Source organism: Octopus sinensis, linkage group LG29 (assembly GCF_006345805.1).
Source record: "Octopus sinensis linkage group LG29, ASM634580v1, whole genome shotgun sequence".
In the NCBI taxonomy this organism is placed as follows: Eukaryota; Metazoa; Mollusca; class Cephalopoda; order Octopoda; family Octopodidae; genus Octopus; species Octopus sinensis.
In genome coordinates, this window is record NC_043025.1 from 8,557,846 (window position 1) to 8,578,342 (window position 20,497).

The 20,497-nt window shown below is 40.7% G+C and overlaps 1 protein-coding gene across 1 annotated transcript in view; it reads right to left on the reverse strand.

The window, feature by feature from the left end:
- The window catches only part of LOC115226010 (C2 domain-containing protein 3-like), a 163,433-nt gene that overhangs the window by 73,563 nt on the left and 69,373 nt on the right, over nt 1–20,497 (reverse strand). Inside the window, exons 22-27 of the mRNA XM_036514798.1 lie at nt 18,469–18,573; nt 17,637–17,719; nt 15,893–15,945; nt 13,046–13,183; nt 10,399–10,533; nt 6,654–6,748 (exon numbers count right to left, since the gene is read on the reverse strand). Coding sequence (XP_036370691.1) covers nt 6,654–6,748; nt 10,399–10,533; nt 13,046–13,183; nt 15,893–15,945; nt 17,637–17,719; nt 18,469–18,573 — 609 coding nt within the window. The remainder of the gene's footprint in view (nt 1–6,653; nt 6,749–10,398; nt 10,534–13,045; nt 13,184–15,892; nt 15,946–17,636; nt 17,720–18,468; nt 18,574–20,497) is intronic.

Genomic DNA, 20,497 nt, shown 5'->3' on the forward strand with positions numbered 1-20,497 from the left:
CCATGGCACGTTAAACACACCATTCGAGCGTGATTGTTACCGCGTCGCCTTACTAGCACTTGTGCTGATGGCACGTGAAACATTCGAGCGAGGTCGTCGCCAGTGCCGCTGGACTGGCTCCTGTGCAGGTGGCACGTAAAAAGCACCATTTGGGCGTGGCCGTTGCCAGTACCACCACACTGGTCCTCGTCCCGGTGGCACGTAAAAGGCACCCACTACACTCTTGGAGTGGTTGGCATTAGGAAGGGCATCCAGCTGTAGAAACTCTGCCAGATCAGACTGGAGCCTGGTGCAGCCTTCTGGTTTGCCAGTCCTCAGTCAAATCGTCCAACCCATGCCAGCATGGAAAGTGGACATTAAATGATGATGATGATGATATATATATATATATATAATATATATATATATATATATATATATATATAAAGTTAATCCAAACAAGAAAACACAAAAAAAACACAGCAACGCAAGGACGTGGAACAAATATAGTATTATTGGATGCTCAGGAAAGAAGGAGGGTTTAACGTTTCGAGCGGAGCTCTTCGTCGGAAACAAAGGAGAAGGAAAGATCCAGAGAAGGGAAGACAGAGGAAAAAAAATTGCTGGCGGTGCACATATCCATTGCCAGTGGAGCGCTAAGAGTACCATACGAGTGAGATCGTTGCCAGAGCAACAAGCTGGCCTTCGTGCCCATGGCACGTTAAACACACCATTCGAGCGTGATTGTTACCGCGTCGCCTTACTAGCACTTGTGCTGATGGCACGTGAAACATTCGAGCGAGGTCGTCGCCAGTGCCGCTGGACTGGCTCCTGTGCAGGTGGCACGTAAAAAGCACCATTTGGGCGTGGCCGTTGCCAGTACCACCACACTGGTCCTCGTCCCGGTGGCACGTAAAAGGCACCCACTACACTCTTGGAGTGGTTGGCATTAGGAAGGGCATCCAGCTGTAGAAACTCTGCCAGATCAGACTGGAGCCTGGTGCAGCCTTCTGGTTTGCCAGTCCTCAGTCAAATCGTCCAACCCATGCCAGCATGGAAAGTGGACATTAAATGATGATGATGATGATATATATATATATATATATATATTTGTAAAAAATGAAGTTCGAAAATGCTGCTGTATTATACAATTTTTAATTTTTATATATATACATTATAACATGTTTCAGTTCCTGAAATGAACTTTATCAAAAAAAGTTATATATAAAAAAAGACAGCTCATGCCGTCAAACACAAGAAATTCATTTATAATACACAACGGAGTTAGACATCTTAGAGTTCATGTATAGTTGATATATAGTTCATGTATAGTTGATATATAGTTTGAAGTATATGTTCAAAGTGTTCGATGCAGTGGCCTACGGTGGCGATACGTATTCAATACAAAAAACAGATCAAAGTGGTGGAAAGCGGTCAATACAGAAGATTGATGTTTCCGAAAGAGCGAGGAATTCATTTTTACCTTAAGCAAATGTGATGACCCATGGTGGATGTTCGCTGGGTGGTTCTAATGAGTTTTTGTGAAGTGTTCGGTTAACCCAAGCTACACTGCACTCAACATCAACCACAAAACCAGCAGTTAGAAAATGTGGAAGGCCCAACTGCGGAATCTGTGTCATCTTGAAAGAAGGATCAGAATTTATACTGGAACAAGGCCACCAGTTCACCATTAGAACAAACTTCACCTGCGCATCAGAAAACTTAATTTACGTCATAACATGCGCAGGCTGCAATAGGCAGTATATAGGCCATACAAAAAATAGCTTACGTAACAGGATGGCGGTGCATAAATCACAAATTAGAAACCCTGATTACCGCAAAATACCGGTCAACGGACACATAGATAGATGTGCTGGAAATGTAAATCCGAAATTTACAACTAACCCGCTCTATAAATTCAGTGACAACGCAACCTTCACACAACGCCAAAATAAAGAACTATATTTCATAAAAAAATTTAGACCAAGTTAAACACCCTGGGCCAGGAATACTAAAACAAAAGATAAGTCCTCCGAAAAGGAGAAGCAAAATTCCACCACGACCGCTACTTCAAACAGACACTCACTCTGACGGAAATATACCTAAGTAAAAAAGGGAAAAAAATTCTTTCGTGCAAATCTGACCCTGATACATACGATACAGCTAAGGGTCAGACCCGATTCTGATTGGTCAACAAGTTGATGACGTCTAGCTCAGCTAGAATGGACAGGATACAAATAGGGGACAGTCATTAGTCAGAATATTGATGACGTCCTTTTCTGCTTGAATAGTCACCTAACAAGTACAGACAGGGGGCAGATCTAATGTAGCTATAAGTCGTGATTGGGCAGAATCTGCATGACGTCCCGTTCTGCTTGACTAACGAAGCGACTGGTCAGGACAGAAACAAACAAGAGGCAGTTATAATGCAGCGATTGGTCAAAATAATGATGACGTCCCGTTCTACTTGACTAACGAAGCGACTGGTCAAAACAGGAAAACAAACAAGAGGCAGTTATAATGCAGCGATTGGTCAAAATAATGATGACGTCCCGTTCTACTTGACTAAAGCCACCTAACGAAACGATTGGTCAAAACGTTGATGACGTCACGCTACGCTGAATTGACCACCTAACAGGCATTCGCCTGACTGGCCCTTGTGCTGGTGGCATGTAAAAGCACCCACTAAACTCTCAGAGTGGTTGGCATTAGGAAGGGCATCCAGCTGTAGAAACTCTGCCAGATCAGATTGGAGTCTGGTTCACCAGACCTCAGTCAAATCGTCCAACCCATGCTAGCATGGAAAGCAGACGTTAAATGATGATATTTACATAAAATGAAGCTAAAGCCTTTCTGGATGTGAAACCATTGGTCACTCTATGACCAGGCATAGACTTAACTGCATATAAATACATTACTACTCTATGCTTTAAATTAAACATGGCTAACTCTCCCACAAACATCATCCACTTCCACAAAGGTAAAGACTCCCTTCGGTCATGAATGACCATGAAATTGCACCTAGAAAGTTACCCTCCCAGGCACATGTCCGGGCAAGGTTGTTTATGGAAGACCAGCAGTCACCCCACTCTCCACACCACCAATGTTATCCAAGGAAAAAGCAAAGGGGCCAATACAGCTTGGCATCAGTGATGTCGCAACTCATTTCTACAGATGAGTGAACTGGAGCAACGTGAAATAAAGTGTCTTGCTCAAGAACACAACACATAACCCAGTCCGGGAATAATATATATATATATATATACAGGTGAGGGGACTCCAAAAGGGGTCTCAGGGAGTAGTGTCCCTGTTTTCCTGAGCTAGTTTCCAATCACATTTCTTAAAAATCTTGTAGAGGCCTTATTCTCAGGACCACTCATGTCTAGAAACTGAGGTTGGTGGGTAAGCAAGGGTATGCTCCACGTAGAAAATCCAGCTCAAAAAAACCTCAGGGAGAATGGGCACCAGGCGGCCCAAAGGTTGGGGTGGGCTGCACCTGCCTACCTCAGTTGTTATGGCATTGAGGTAGATCTGGCCACCCCTATTAACGGGGACAAAACCCGGATTTAAAACACTGGATGAATATATTATATAAAGAATAAAAGGATAAAGACCCCCTTTGGCCACAAATGAATATGGGATTACACCTCAGAAGTTCCCCTCCGAGGCTCAAATCTGGGCAAGGTTGTTTATGGAAGACCAGCAGTCGCCCATGCATACCAGCCTCCCCTCTCCATGCTACTGATGTTATCCAAGGGAAAGGCAAAGGGGCCGATACAGCTTGGCACCAGGGATGTTGTAACTCATTTCTTATTTCTTCATTGCCCATAAGGGGCAAAACATAGAAGAGACAAACAAGGACAGACAAAGGGATTAAGTCGATTAGATCGACCCCAGTGCATAACTGTTACTTAATTTATTGACCCCGAAAGGATGAAAGGCAAAATCGACCTCTGCGGAATTTGAAGTCAGAACGTAAAAACAGACGAAATACCTATTTCGTTACTACCCACAATGGGCTAAACACAGAAAGGACAAACGGATTAAATCGATTACTGGTACTTATTTAATCGACCCTGAAAGGATGAAATGCAAAGTCGACCTCGGCGGAATTTGAACTCAGAACTTAATGGCAGATGAAATACCTATTTCTTTACTACTCACAAGAGGCCAAACCGAGGATAAACAAGGACAGACAAATGGATTAAGTCGATTGTATCGACTCTAGTGTGTAACTGGTACTTAATTTATTGACCCCGAAAGGATGAAAGGCAAAATCGACCTCTGCGGAATTTGAAGTCAGAACGTAAAAACAGACGAAATACCTATTTCGTTACTACCCACAAGGGGCTAAACACAGAAGGGACAAACAAGGACAGACAAACGGATTAAATCGATTATATTGACCCCAGTGTGTAACTGGTACTTAATTTATTGACCCCGAAAGGATGAAAGGCAAAATCGACCTCTGCTGAATTTGAAGTCAGAACGTAAAAACAGACGAAATACCTATTTCGTTACTACCCACAATGGGCTAAACACAGAAAGGACAAACAAGGACAGACAAACGGATTAAATCGATTATATTGACCCCAGTGTGTAACTGGTACTTAATTTATTGACCCCGAAAGGATGAAAGGCAAAATCGACCTCTGCGGAATTTGAAGTCAGAACGTAAAAACAGACGAAATACCTATTTCGTTACTACCCACAATGGGCTAAACACAGAAAGGACAAACAAGGACAGACAAACGGATTAAATCGATTATATTGATCCCAGTGTGTAACTGGTACTTAATTTATTGACCCCGAAAGGATGAAAGGCAAAATCGACCTCTGCGGAATTTGAAGTCAGAACGTAAAAACAGACGAAATACCTATTTCGTTACTACCCACAATGGGCTAAACACAGAAAGGACAAACAAGGACAGACAAACGGATTAATCGATTATATTGACCCCAGTGTGTACTGGTACTTAATTTATTGACCCCGAAAGGATGAAAGGCAAAATCGACCTCTGCGGAATTTGAAGTCAGAACGTAAAACAGACGAAATACCTATTTCGTTACTACCCACAATGGGCTAAACACAGAAAGACAAACAAGGACAGACAAACGGATTAAATCGATTATATTGACCCCAATGTGTAACTGGTACTTAATTTATTGACCCCGAAAGGATGAAAGGCAAAATCGACCTCTGCTGAATTTGAAGTCAGAACGTAAAAACAGACGAAATACCTATTTCGTTACTACCCACAATGGGCTAAACACAGAAAGGACAAACAAGGACAGACAAACGGATTAAATCGATTACTGGTACTTATTTAATCGACCCTGAAAGGATGAAATGCAAAGTCGACCTCGGCGGAATTTGAACTCAGAACTTAATGGCAGATGAAATACCTATTTCTTTACTACTCACAAGAGGCCAAACAGAGGATAAACAAGGACAGACAAACGGATTAAGTCGATTGTATCGACTCTAGTGTGTAACTGGTACTTAATTTATTGACCCCGAAAGGATGAAAGGCAAAATCGACCTCTGCGGAATTTGAAGTCAGAACGTAAAAACAGACGAAATACCTATTTCGTTACTACCCACCATGGGCTAAACACAGAAAGGACAAACAAGGACAGACAAACGGATTAAATCGATTATATTGACCCCAATGTGTAACTGGTACTTAATTTATTGACCCCGAAAGGATGAAAGGCAAAATCGACCTCTGCGGAATTTGAAGTCAGAACGTAAAAACAGACGAAATACCTATTTCGTTACTACCACCAATGGGCTAAACACAGAAGGACAAACAAGGACAGACAAACGGATTAAATCGATTATATTGACCCCAGTGTGTAACTGGTACTTAATTTATTGACCCCGAAAGGATGAAAGGCAAAATCGACCTCTGCGGAATTTGAAGTCAGAACGTAAAAACAGACGAAATACCTATTTCGTTACTACCCACAATGGGCTAAACACAGAAAGGACAAACAAGGACAGACAAACGGATTAAATCGATTATATTGACCCCAGTGTGTAACTGGTACTTAATTTATTGACCCCGAAAGGATGAAAGGCAAAATCGACCTCTGCGGAATTTGAAGTCAGAACGTAAAAACAGACGAAATACCTATTTCGTTACTACCCACAATGGGCTAAACACAGAAAGGACAAACAAGGACAGACAAACGGATTAAATCGATTATATTGACCCCAGTGTGTAACTGGCACTTATTTAATCGACCCCGAAAGGATGAAAGGCAAAGTCGACCTCGGCGGAATTTGAACTCAGAACGTAAAGACAGATGAAATACTGCTAAGCATTTTGCCCGGTGTGCTAACGATTCTGCCAGCTTGGTGCCTTCTGCAGCCAAACTCATTTCTGCAGACGAGTGAACTGGAGCAACATAAAATAAAGTATCTTGCTCAAGAACACAACACATAACTCAGTCCGAGAATCAGACTCCCTACCTCATGACAGTGTGCCACTCACTCCACCACCCCATTACATTATCACCTCTTTGTCCATCATTTTTTTCCAGATTTGGTCATATCCCTTTCTCCTCCTCTCTCAGACAATTTCCTCCCCCAGCCCCTGCTCCTCAACAAAACCCAAACCCTCCACAACCTGGAACGACCTAGAAGAGGCGCGGAAGGGAAGGTTTACCTTGGCAATGACTTGGTCTCCGATAACGGGATGATAGAAACGGCAGCAGACCTGGAACAGGATGTCGTTCACTTGGCCCTCGGAGTCAACACAAGCTGAAGAGAGAGAGAGAAGAAAAAAGCAATGAAAGAATAAACGATGGAGAGAGAGGGGGGGTATGGGGAGGAGGTAGAGGGGATGATGGAGGGGAGGGGAGATAGAGAGAGAGGGTTAGAGAGAGAGGGCAGGTGAGAGAGAGGGAGGGAGGGAGAGAGACAAACAGACAGAGGGTATGGGGAGGGGTAGGTGAGGGGAGATAGTGAGAGGAGGTAGAGAGAGAGGGAAGGTGAGAGAGAGGGAGGGTGAGAGAGGGGAGGGTGAGAGAGAGAGGGGGGTGAGGAAGAGGCAGGGTGGTATGGGGAGGAGTAGAGGGGGAAGATGGAGGGAAGAGAAGGGGAGATAGAGAGAGGGGAGGGAGAGAGAGAGAGATCATAACATAGTTGTGTGGTAAGAAGTTTGCTCCCCATCCACATGGTTCCGGGTTCAGTCCCACTGCGTGGCATCTTGGGCAAGCGTCTTCTACTATAGTCTTGGGCCAACCAAAACCTTGTGAGTGGATTTCTTAGACAGAAACTGAAAGAAGCCTGCTGTGTGTGTGTGTGTGTATGTATGTGTATATCATCATCATCATCATTTAATGGTCATTTTCCATTCTGCCCTCATTTCTGCCCATTCCAGCTTGACAGGAGCTGGCCAGCCAGGGAGATGTCCAGGGCCCCATGTCTGTTTTGGCATGGTTTCCATGGCTGGATGCCCTTCTTAACACCAAATACTTTGAGGAATGTACTTAGTGCTTTCTGCCAGATCACATGAGAATCTCTTCTACTATAGGCAGAAAGCCTGAAATTTAGGGGTGAGGGTTAGTTGATTACACTGACCCCAGCTGGTACTTGTTGTACCAACCCCAAAATGATGAAAGGCAAACTCGACCTCGGTGGAATTTGAACCAAGAACGTGAAGACAGATAAAATACCACTACGATTCATTTGCCCAGTGTACTAATGAATCTGCCTTAATAATAATAATAATGATGATGATGATGCTGATAATAATAGTAATAATAATAATAATGATGATGATGATGATAATAATAATGATAATAATAGTAATAATAATGATGATGATGATGATAATAATAGTAATAATAATATTAATGATAATAGTAACAATAATATTAATAATAATAATAATAATAATGATGATGATGATGATGATGATGATGATGATGGTAATAATAATGATAATAATAATAATAATAATAATAATAATAATAATGATCAACATGAGCATCTCCTGTGATCATAATATCTTGGCGAAGGAATTTGACAAGCTCAGAAAATATAAAGACCTGCTCATTGAAATTGAGAAAATGTGGCATCTCAAGGCGGTTACAATACCAGTGATCGTAGGAGCACTAGGAATGATCAAGAAGGGAACCGAAAATTATATGAGAATGATCCCTGGCTTACCATCCCTGCAAGAAGTGCAAAAGATTGTCTTAACTGGTACATCACACGTATTGAGAAGAGCATTGTTGATGTGAGAACTATTACAACCCATGTATTTTAATTTAACTTTATTTCTATCAAAAAAAAAAAAAAAAATGAACGAACTAGTGAGTTTAGTTTAATGGCCTACCAATGTATACAATGAGTTTCTTTGCCCTAGGAGTCGGGAAGACACTCAGCAAGAAATAGAAGCAAATTTGAAAGAAGAAAAACCCATAAATAATAATAATGATGATGATGATAATAATAATAGTAATAATAATATTAATAATGATAATAATAATAATAATAATAATAATATTAATAATGATAATAATAATAATAATATCTCTCCCTCCTTTCCCTCCCCTCCCCCCATCTTCACTAGATAACAATAGCACTCTTCTTTTAATTTCTACTCCATATCTTCAGGAGGAATTACCTCAATCCTTTCTATATTAACCAAAATGAAGTAAATTGACAAATTTATTTTTTTAACCTGTTGAAGACACACAAGATGTCGAAATACCGTTCACTAGATGACAATGGCACTCTTCTTTTAATTTCGACTAATAATAATAACAATAATCCGTTCTACTCAAGGCCTGAAATTTGTGGGAAGAGGACTAGTCGAACACACCGACCCCAGTGTTTCACTGGTATTTAATTTATTGACACCGGAAGGATAAAAGGCAAAGTCAACCCCAGCAGAATTTGAACTCAGAACATGAAGGTAGTTAAAATACAGGATCATGCAGGCAGACGGCAACACTTGTATGAAATGTCAGTAACGGCATGCTAGCAATTCTGCCAGGTTGCCACCTTAATAATAATAATAATAATAATAAGAAGAAGAAGAAGAAGAAGAAGAAGAAGAAGAAGAAGAAGAAGAAGAGAAGAAGAAGAAGAAGAAGAAGAAGAGAAGAAGAAGAAGAAGAAGAAGAAGAAGAAGAAGAAGAAGAAGAAGAAGAAGAAGAACAACAACAACAACAACAACAACAGCAGCAGCAGCAGCAACCTGGGAATTGAAACACAAAAGATGTAGCATCTGAAAGTGAGAACTGTTCCTGTTCCTAGGTATGATAAAAAGGAGATGTCAGAAACTTCTAGATAACATCCCAGGAGAACCATGTCTCAGAGAAATCCAAAAGATTGTGCTGGCAAGTACTGCGCACATCCTTAGAAAAGCCCTATCAATTTAAATGTCTTTGTTGTATTACATGAAGATATTTTGCTATTGCCCCTATGACTTTCCCTCTCCAAGCTTTCAGTCGTAGTGTAACATCTCTTATCCTTCACTAGCCCTGGGACGTTGGGTGTGTCTCAACAAGTGATTGTAACCAACATGCAGATTAAAAGATGAAGGGAAGAGTGACTTCCTAGAAAAGTCCGAGGAAGGGAAGGAGGGGATGAAGGACTTCTTGGAAGAGTCTGAGGAGGGAGAGGAAGTAATTCCTGGAAAAGTCCAAGAAAGGGGAGGAGAGGAAGGTCTTCTTGGAAAAGTCCAGTGGGGGGGTGATGACTTCCTAGAAAAGTCCGAGGTAGGACTTCCTGGGAAAAGTCCAAGGAAGGTGAAGAGGGGCAGGAAGGACTTGCAAATTGAAATGCAAAAGAACGAAATAAATGGATTTATGAATGAAAGTGTGGTAATTGTGTTTATTTCCACTGTGTGACACATTATTGCAAATATGTTTTAACTAACCTTTACTATAACACAAACAAATACATTCATATATATGTATGTCTCGAGTTGTAGCTGTGGAGTACTCAGCCATTTGTGAGTTAATTTTATTCTCATGTGATAATGAAAAGTGAAACTGACAGCCAATATTTGCTGTGTCTATATTTCTACATCCGTTGCGATGTGATAAACATTTAAAAATACAAAACGAATTCCGTCATCATTCACAGTCTCTTTCACTTTCACTCTCTCTCTTTCATTTTTTCTTTCTCTCTTATGTCCTCTCTGAAACATTTAAAAGCACAAAACGAACGCCGTCACCACTGACGTCTCTTTCACTCTTTCTCTTTCACTCTCACACTCTCATTCCCTCCCTTTCCTACTCTCTCACACTCTCACTCCCTCCCTTTCCTACTCTCTCTTGCTTTGCCACTTCAAAGAGGTGTGACGCACACAACAGGTACATACAAAAACAAAAAGTTAGCATATTAATATTATTGATAATAATAACAACATCAACAATAAACAAGGCACTCACCAATCAGCAACTTTGCTTGCAGAGGTGTATTAGGAGGCAGCACCATTTTGTGTTGAGTTATAGCATGGAATACTGGATCAGGTAGACAGAGGGTGACACCTGTACGAGATGTCTTCATGGAAATGTCAGTAATAGCTGGTAAGAAGAGACACAAAAACACAGAGATATAGGGTGTAAAGCAACAACATGTGGGTGGATGTGTTAGTGTTCGATTAGTGTTCGATGTACCTCGAAAGCAAGCTGACAGAAATTTCTAAAGAATTTCGTTGTTAATGATATTTTTTAGGCATATTTGGCATTGAAATGTTTTTCTTTTGCCCTTGTTTATAAGTTGTTTATAAATTTAACCTTTAAAGGTATTTTTATAATATGCTGACCATTGATAAAATTTTTTCGAAAATTTTATCCTATATTAGATGTAAATTTCATATACATATATATATATATAATATATATATATATATAAAATATTAATTATTATATATATATATATATATACATATGTGTATATAATAGATAGAAAATTTTATCCTATATTAGATGTAGAGGTAGACCCAGGAAAACCTGGGACGAGGTAGTGAAGCACGACCTTTGAACTTTAGGTCTCACCAAGGAAATGACTAGAGACCGAGACCTATGGAAGTATGCTGTGCATGAGAAGACCCGGCAAGACCGGTGAGAACAGTCAAAATCAAACCAAATCAACATCAGTGGAAATTGCAGCTGTGGTTAAGCGAACCATCCGATCGTTTGTCCATTGCCACCCTCGCCTGGCCCCCGTGCCGTTGGCACGTAAAAGCAGCATCCGTTCGTGTCCGTTGCCAGCCTCGCCTGGCCCCCGTGCCGGTAGCACGTAAAAGCAGCATCCGTTTGTGTCCGTTGCCAGCCTCGCCTGGCCCCCGTGCCGGTAGCACGTAAAAGCACCATCCGTTCGTGGCCGTTTGCCAGCTTTGTCTGGCACCTGTGCAGGTGGCACGTAAAAAGCACCCACTACACTCACGGAGTGGTTGGCGTTAGGAAGGGCATCCAGCCGTAGAAACACTGCCAAATCTGACTGGGCCTGATGAAGCCTCCCGGCTTCACAGACCCCAGTTAAACCGTCCAACCCATGCTAGCATGGAAAACGGACGCTAAATGATGATGATGGTATATATATATATATATATATATATATAATATATATATATATATATACATATGTGTATATAATAGATAGAAAATTTTATCCTATATTAGATGTAAATTTTATATATATATATATATATATATATGTGTGTGTGTATATAATAGATAGATCGCCATGATAGATCGTTAGCTCCTACACGCATTTTTTTCCCTACTTGTTTTTTTCTGTGTACCCTTCTGTCGAAGAGCTAGGCTCGAAACGTAAAAGACTTGTTCTATTCCTGAGCGCTATACTAATACATTTCTTTGTTTGTACTCCACCTGCCTTCGTCTTTTGTTTATTTTTGTAAACTTTCACTGAATGTCTGGTGGTGAGGAGTATGACAAAGGGATGTAGGGGGGTTATTGTAATCTAGGTGCAGTAAATACAACCATTTATTTTTGTTTGACGCACTGCTAAAATAAAAATGTTCTCAATGCATAGGTGTAGGAGTGGCTGTGTGGTAAGCAGCTTGCTTACCAACCACATGGTTCCAAGTTCAGTCCCACTGCGTGACACCTTAGGCAAGTGTCTTCTACTATAGCCTCAGGCCGACCAATGCCTTGTGAGTGGATTTGGTAGGCGAAAACTGAAAGAAGCCCATCTTGTATGTATGTGTGTGTGTGTGTGTATGTATGTGTATGTTTGCGTGCTTGTATTTGTCCCCCCAACATCGCTTGACAACCGATGCTGGTGTGTTTATGTCCCCGTAACTTAGCGGTTCGGCAAAAAAGACCGATAGAATAAGTACTAGGCTTGCAAAGAATTACTCTTGGGGTCGATTTGCTCAACTAAAAGTAGTGCTCCAGCATGGCTACAATCAAATGACTGAAACGAGTAAAAGAGTAATGCTATGTATATCTTTTGCTGATATATGTCTATGTGTTTAGAGTGTTGGGTTCGCAATCATGAGGTCATGAGTTCAATTCCAGGATCAGGTTGTGTGTTGCGTTCTTGAGCAAGACACTTTATTTCATGTTACTCCGGTTCACTCATCAGTAGAAAATGAGTGTGACATCACTAGTGCCAAGTTGTACCAACCTTTGCCTTTCCTATGGATAACATCGGTGACATGGACAGGGGAAGCTGGTATGCATGGGAGACAGCTGCTCTTCCATGAACTACCCTGCCCAGACTTGTGCCTTGAACAGGTTGCCCATCATTGCAATATATGTCTTCATTACTGTGTCGGAGTCTGTGATTTTGACCTTACATACAAGACCTTACATACCAGACGGCTATTATTTAGAGGACACCAGTTCAGAGATCTACAATTACAATGTCTTTCTGGAGTATTCTTGGAGTTATTTTTATTGTGATTGAACATTATCAATTTCATATAGAGGAGGCAACTATAGCTAACTTTAACAGTGTTGCTATTGAAGATATTGTAGTATTTGTGTGAGTGTGGGAATATCCCAAACCACTAAACCACATGCTTTCACACAGATGGCTATTTAACAGAAAATAAACATTACTTACATCCAGTTTCCAGTGGTGCTTGAGTGGTTGACTGAGTTGGGAAACTGTACTGCACAAAGCAATCTGCTTCTCCATAGACCATTTCTTCTAAATGTTGAAGGTTATTAATGTCTTCCACAACCACTTCAAATACATGTTCTACAAAACCAAATAAATGTGTTTTTAAAAAATGTCTGGTTTCTTTTTGGACAGACTTTGTACAATGTTGTATGAGATAACAGGGAGTAAAAATAAGCAATCTAGAAAACAAACTGGAGTAAGAGAGGCTGAGTAAGGGAGAAAACAAATTGGAGTAAGAGAGGCTGAGTAAGGGAGAAAACAAATTGAAGAGAGGCTGAGTAAGGGAGAAAATAAACTGGAGTAAGAGAGGCTGAGTAAGGGAGAAAATAAATTGAAGAGAGGCTGAGTAAGGGAGACAACAAATTGGAGTAAGAGAGGCTGAGTAAGGGAGAAAATAAATTGGAGTAAGAGAGGCTGAGTAAGGGAGAAAACAAACTGGAGTAAGAGAGGCTGAGTAAGGGAGAAAACAAATTGGAGTAAGAGAGGCTGAGTAAGGGAGAAAACAAATTGGAGTCAGGGAGGCTGAGTAAGGGAGAAAACAAACTGGAGTAAGAGAGGCTGAGTAAGGGAGAAAATAAATTGAAGAGAGGCTGAGTAAGGGAGACAACAAATTGGAGTAAGAGAGGCTGAGTAAGGGAGAAATAAATTGGAGTAAGAGAGGCTGAGTAAGGGAGAAAACAAACTGGAGTAAGAGAGGCTGAGTAAGGGAGAAAACAAATTGGAGTAAGGGAGGCTGAGTAAGGGAGAAAACAAACTGGAGTAAGAGAGGCTGAGTAAGGGAGAAAATAAATTGAAGAGAGGCTGAGTAAGGGAGACAACAAATGGAGTAAGAGAGGCTGAGTAGGGAGAAAATAAATTGGAGTAAGAGAGGCTGAGTAAGGGAGGAAAACAAACTGAGTAAGAGAGGCTGAGTAAGGGAGAAAATAAATTGAAGAGAGGTGAGTAAGGGAGACAACAAATTGGAGTAAGAGAGGCTGAGTAAGGGAGAAAAAAATTGGAGTAAGAGAGGCTGAGTAAGGGAGAAAACAAACTGGAGTAAGAGAGGCTGAGTAAGGGAGAAAACAAATTGGAGTAAGAGAGGCTGAGTAAGGGAGAAAACAAATTGGAGTCAGGGAGGCTGAGTAAGGGAGAAAACAAACTGGAGTAAGAGAGGCTGAGTAAGGGAGAAAATAAATTGAAGAGAGGCTGAGTAAGGGAGAAAACAAATTGGAGTAAGAGAGGCTGAGTAAGGGAGAAAATAAATGGAGTAAGAGAGGCTGAGTAAGGAGAAAACAACTGGAGTAAGAGAGGTGAGTAAGGGAGAAAACAAATTGGAGTAAGGGAGGCTGAGTAAGGAGAAAACAAACTGGAGTAGAGAGGCTGAGTAAGGGAGAAAATAAATTGAAGAGAGGCTGAGTAAGGGAGACAACAATTGGAGTAAGAGAGGCTGAGTAAGGGAGAAAATAAATTGGAGTAAGAGAGGCTGAGTAAGGGAGAAAACAAACTGGAGTAAGAGAGGCTGAGTAAGGGAGAAAACAAATTGAAGAGAGGCTGAGTAAGGGAGAAAACAAATTGGAGTAAGGGAGGCTGAGTAAGGGAGAAAACAAACTGGAGGAAGGGAGGCTGGTTAAGGGAGAAAAGTAGTAGTTAACTGACTGGATGTGCTGTATATAACCGGCACTCTGTCATTTATGATGATGAGGGTTCCAGTTGATCCGATCAATGGAATGGCCTGCTCGTGAAATTAACGTGCAAGTGGCTGAGCACTCCACAGACACATGTACCCTCAACGTAGTTCTCAGGGAGATTCAGCATGACACAAAGTGTGACGAGGCTGGCCCTTTGAAATACAGGTACTACTCGTTTTTGCCAGTTGAGTGGAGTGGAGCAACTTGAAATAAAATGTCTTGCTCAAGGACACAACACCTTGCCAGGAACTGAACTCACGACTTTGTGACCGTGAGCTGAATGCCCCTAACCACTAAGCCACACACATTCACCATGTTGTGTATATGGAATATAAAATTATAGTATTAACATCCTAATATAGAAGATGTCAAAGGTAACATGATTTAAGTAGCTACTATAATTAGCTACTATAATTAGTTTCTATAGCTACTATAATTTATAATTAGTTACTATAATTAGTTGCTATAGCTACTATAATTACAGCTACTATAATTAGCTACTATAGCTACTATAATTAGTTGCTATAGCTACTATAATTACAGCTACTATAATTAGCTACTATAGCTACTATAATTAGTTGCTATAGCTACTATAATTACAGCTACTATAGCCACTATAATTACAGCTACTATAATTAGTTGCTATAGCTACTATAATTAGTTACTATAGCTACTATAATTATAGATTTTATAGGTGAAGATATAGCGGTGTGGTTAAGAAACTCAGTTTGCAAACATGTGGTTTCTGGTTCAGTCCTACTACATGGTACTTTAGGAAAATAACTTCTCCTATAAGACCAAAGATTTGTGAGTGAATTTAGTAGGTGGAAATTGTGTAGAAGCCTGTCTTATGTGGTTATATCTATACATGTCTGTCTGTGTTTATGTTTGTTCCAACCACCACAGCTTGACAACCGTGTCGATTTATTTACATCCCCATGACTTAGTGGTTCAGCAAAAGAGACCAACGGAACAAGTACCAGATTAAAAGTAAGTACTGGGGTAAATTTGTTTAACTAGAAATTCAAGGGGGTGCTCCAGCATGGCCACAGTCCAATGACTGAAACAAGTGAAAGATAAAAGAAGATAACTATAGAGTAAAAAAATCACCAAAACTTACCAATATAGTCTTTACAAATACCTTCATCGGTGGTTGTTGAGGAGCTGGTGTTTCTAGCAAAGAAGATAATAGTCAAAGTGATTTGTCATTCTGATATGTTATAATCATCAACATCATAGCAACCAGATTATTAACTACACACACACACACACACACACACACCACACACACACACATATACACACATACATCACAGAATTGTGCAGGCCATTGCACACCACTGGGCACAATGCACTTTCAAATTTGTGTTGACTGCACCATTCTTTTCCCCATCTTGGCCCGAACTGCTCGACCAATTCGTCTTCCCGTCATTGCGCAGTGCCTCTCAAGAGGCCTTTTCTGAGCTTTTGGACACCACTTGGTAACTGCACAGGTCCACCTGGTTGTCTGTGAAGCTTGTGACATAATTGGCCCAGCGGAGCTTCTGTTTTCAGAACTCTGCGATCGCATCATTCATTCTGCTCCATTCTTGAATTATCTCATTTTGAATTCCAGGTTCAGTCCCACTGTGTGGAAGATGGGGCAAGTGTCTTCTACTAAAGCTTTGGGCTGCTCAAAGCCTTGAGAGTGGAATTGGTAATGGAAACTGAAAGAAGCCCATCATACATATATATATATCCTCATCGTTTAACATCCGCTTTCCATGCTGGCATGGGTTGGACTGTTTGACTGAGGACTGGCCAACAAGATGGTTGCACCAGGCTCCAATCTGATCTGGCAGAGTTTCTACAGCTGGATGCCCTTCCTAATGCCAACCACTCTGAGAGTGTAGTGGGTGCTTTTACATGCCACCGGCACGAGGGCCAGTCAGGCGGTACTGGCAACATCTATGCTCAAATGGTGTTTTTACGTGTCACCTGCACAGCAGCCAGTCCAGGGGCACTGGCAACACCCTCACTGGAATGTTATTTTTCACGTACCACCGGCACAAGTGCCAGTAAGGCAACACTGGTAATGATCACGCTCGAATAGTGTTTTTTACAGGTCACCAGCATGGGGGCCAGTCAGAAGCCCTGGCAACAATCACACTCGGATGGTGCTCTTGGCACTCCACTAGCACGGATGCCAGTCAAGCGGTGCTGTCATCAAATTTGATTGTGATCTCACTTGCCTCAACAGGTCTTCGCAAGCAGAGTTTAGTGTCCAATGAGGGAAAGGCATGCATAAGTGGGCTGGTTACACCCACAGGCATAGGCCACAGATTATGGTCTCACTTGGCTTGCCGGGTCTTCTCAAGCACAGCATATTTCTAAAAGTCTCGGTCTCTAGTCATTTCCTTGGTAAAGCCTAAAGTTAGAAGGTTGTGATTCACCACTTCATCCCAGGTCTTCCTGGGTCTACTCCTTCCGCAGTTTCACAACCGCTAGGGTTTGACACTTTTTCACACAGCTATCCTCATCCATTCTCACCACATGACCATACCAGCGCAGTCATCTCTCTTGCACACCACATCTGATGCTTCTTAGGTCCAACTTTTCTCTCAAGTATGTACACTGACATTACACATCCATTGGATCATACTGGCTTCATTCCTTGCGAGCTTACACATGTCCTCAGTAGTCTTATACCTTAGGAATGAGAACTCAGGTTTGAAATTTCCCCAAGACACCTGATGAAGGCTGGAGGGTATATCAACCAAAATGTTATGTTAACAACAAAGATGAGGACAAACATCCTTCAAATGTAAATAATGTAAATAATAAAAATGATGCAAAATAAAAATAAAAAACAAAAAGACACTTACATCAGAGATTGGTGAAGATTGGGGAATTGTTGGCGCAAGAGGGACGATCGTCTTTCAATTGTGACTTGCTGTAGCGTGGACACCTGGTAACATGTAAATTACACAGTCAGATCGTAATGGTTTCAAATTTTGGCAACAGTAATTTTGAGGGGAGGGGGATGAATAAATTACATCAACTCCAGCGGTGAGAAACGTTAGCTGGCAGAAACGTTAGCATGCCAGGCAAAATACGTAGCCGTATTTCGTCTGCCGTTGCGTTCTGAGTTCAAATTCCGCCAAGGTCGGCTTTGCCTTTCATCCTTCCGGGGTCGATTAAATAAGTACCAGTTACGCACTGGGGTCGATATAATCGACTTAATCCATTTGTCTGTCCTTGTTTGTCCCCTCTGTCTTTAGCCCCTTGTGGGTAGTAAAGAAATAGGTATTTCGTCTGTTGCTACGTTCTGAGTTCAAATTCCGCTGAGGTCGACTTTACTTTTCATTCTTTCGGGGTCGATTAAATAAGTGCCAGTTATGCACTGGGGTCGATATAATCGACTTAATCCGTTTGTCTGTCCTTGTTTGTCCTCTCTGTGTTTAGCCCCTTGTGGGCAGTAAAGAAGCAGGTATTTCATCTGGTACTCGTTTTATAGACCTTGAAACAATAAAAGATAAGGTTGACCTCAGTGGAATTTGAACTCAGAATGTAAAGACAGATGAAATACTGGTAAGCATTTTGCCTGGCGTGCTAACAATTCTGCCAGCTGACCACCATCATAACATACTGAGCAGAATAAATGATAAAATATGTAAAATCAACAAAAAAAAGACGAAGAAATGCCGTAACATTTACCTGCTCTATAGATCCCATCGCCAATAATACCTTCAGCTGTCCATGTTGGTAGTTGGTGAGTGGGTCCACAATAGGCATATAGCCATCATGGGCTACAATAGGGTACTGTGGAGAGACGAAATATATAAAAGAGACATAGGTGAAACAAAATATATTTTGTTGAACCAATGATTATGGATTAACTGTCTATATAAAATATGTGTGTGTGTGTGGTTGAATTTACAGAAAACAAAAGACAAAGATAGGTGAAAGAACAACAAGCAGGTGTATTAGTTTGGCACTCAGGAAGAATGGAAGAGTCTTTGACGTTTCGAGCCTATGCTCTTTGACAGAAAGAGATGAGTGGGAAAAAAATGGAGAGAGGGAGAGAGAAAACCAGTCGTTATTGAAAATGTGCTTTCTTGCAGCTCTAAGGGTTTTTAACTCTTATTTCTAGCAATATAGGTACTACTCAGCACACTCAGTCACAATTAGTGACAAGTGAAATTTTCCTTCTCAGTTTTAAATTGTGTATACCTGCCTTCGTTATTATATATAACATATATATATATATATATATATGATGATGATGATATATATATATATCTCATCATCATCGTCTAGCGTCAGCTTTCCATGCTAGCATGGGTTGGACAGTTCAACTGGTGTTTGGGAAGCCCGAAGGCTGTGCCAGGCTCAGTCTGATCTGGCAGTGTTTCTACGGCTGGATGCCCTTCCTAACACCAACCACTGTGAGTGTAGTGGGTGCTTTTTACGTGCCATCGGCATGGGGGCCAGACGAGGCTGGTGCTTTTTACGTGCCACCGGCACGGGGGCCAGGCGAGGCTGTCAATGGCCATGTTTGGATGGTTTACTTACGTGCCACCGGCACTGGTATCGCAGCTACAATTTCCATTGATGTTGATCGATTTCAATTTTGATTTTCATTTCAAAATCGAAATCGATCAACATCAATGGAAATTGCAGCTGTGATACCATAAATGATTAGGTAAATATATTCAATAAGAATATTATATACTGAATTTATATTAAGTGCTCCATTGTATAAAAAAATATTAATACTATTAAAGGATTTATATATTTAATATGAGCGACATATACATATATTTTTTAATAATATATATTATTATTATTAATAGAAATATTAAAATTACTAAGTCTCTCTAAAGGAGATTACGGCAGCGTTACTGGAAATTAATAGTTATCGCCATACTTATATGGCAGTCTTATAAATATAAGACTAAAGCTGTCGCTGATTAGCTCCAAGAGGCCACCGCCTCAAGCTAGCTATTTGACACACAACCTGCGTCCATTATAAACCTTCGAACAAGGGAGGTCAGTCGCTTCATCCTGCTAGTCAGACAGCTGCAGACATGTTTCAGGCTTGTTGCTCTTTATCAATGCAGCGTAGTCACACCCGCAGATGTCGCTACTGACCGTCTGTTCGAAGATTTTATTTACCTAGTTTCAGTGGAATACATCCACTTGTTTTCAATAATAGAAATATTAAAATTACTAAGTCTCTCTACGCTGCATTGATAAAGGTCAAAAACCCTGAAACATGTCTGCAGCTGTCTGACTAGCAGGATGAAGCGGCTGACCTCCCCTGTTCAAAGGTTTATAATGGACGCAGGTTGTGAGTCAAATAGCTAGCTTGAGGCGGTGGCCTCTTGGAGCTAATCAGCGACAGCCTTATAATTTATAAGACTGCCATATAAGTATGGCGATAACTATTAATTATTATTAATATAAGGAAATCAATACCGAATTCTTCACAAAGATATACCTATATGAAAGACCTTATGTATTAAAAATATATATAAATAAATAAATATAAAAATATAAATATAATGTATAAAATAAATTTGAAAGTTTAAAAGTTTTGAATTGAGTTTTTAAGCATCTTATGATCGTTTCGCAGAAGTGCTGTCCCTATAATGAAATCCTATATTGATAAGCATTTATAGACAACCCTTCTGCTCTTCAGAGATATAAAATATAAATATTGTATAATATATCGAATGATATT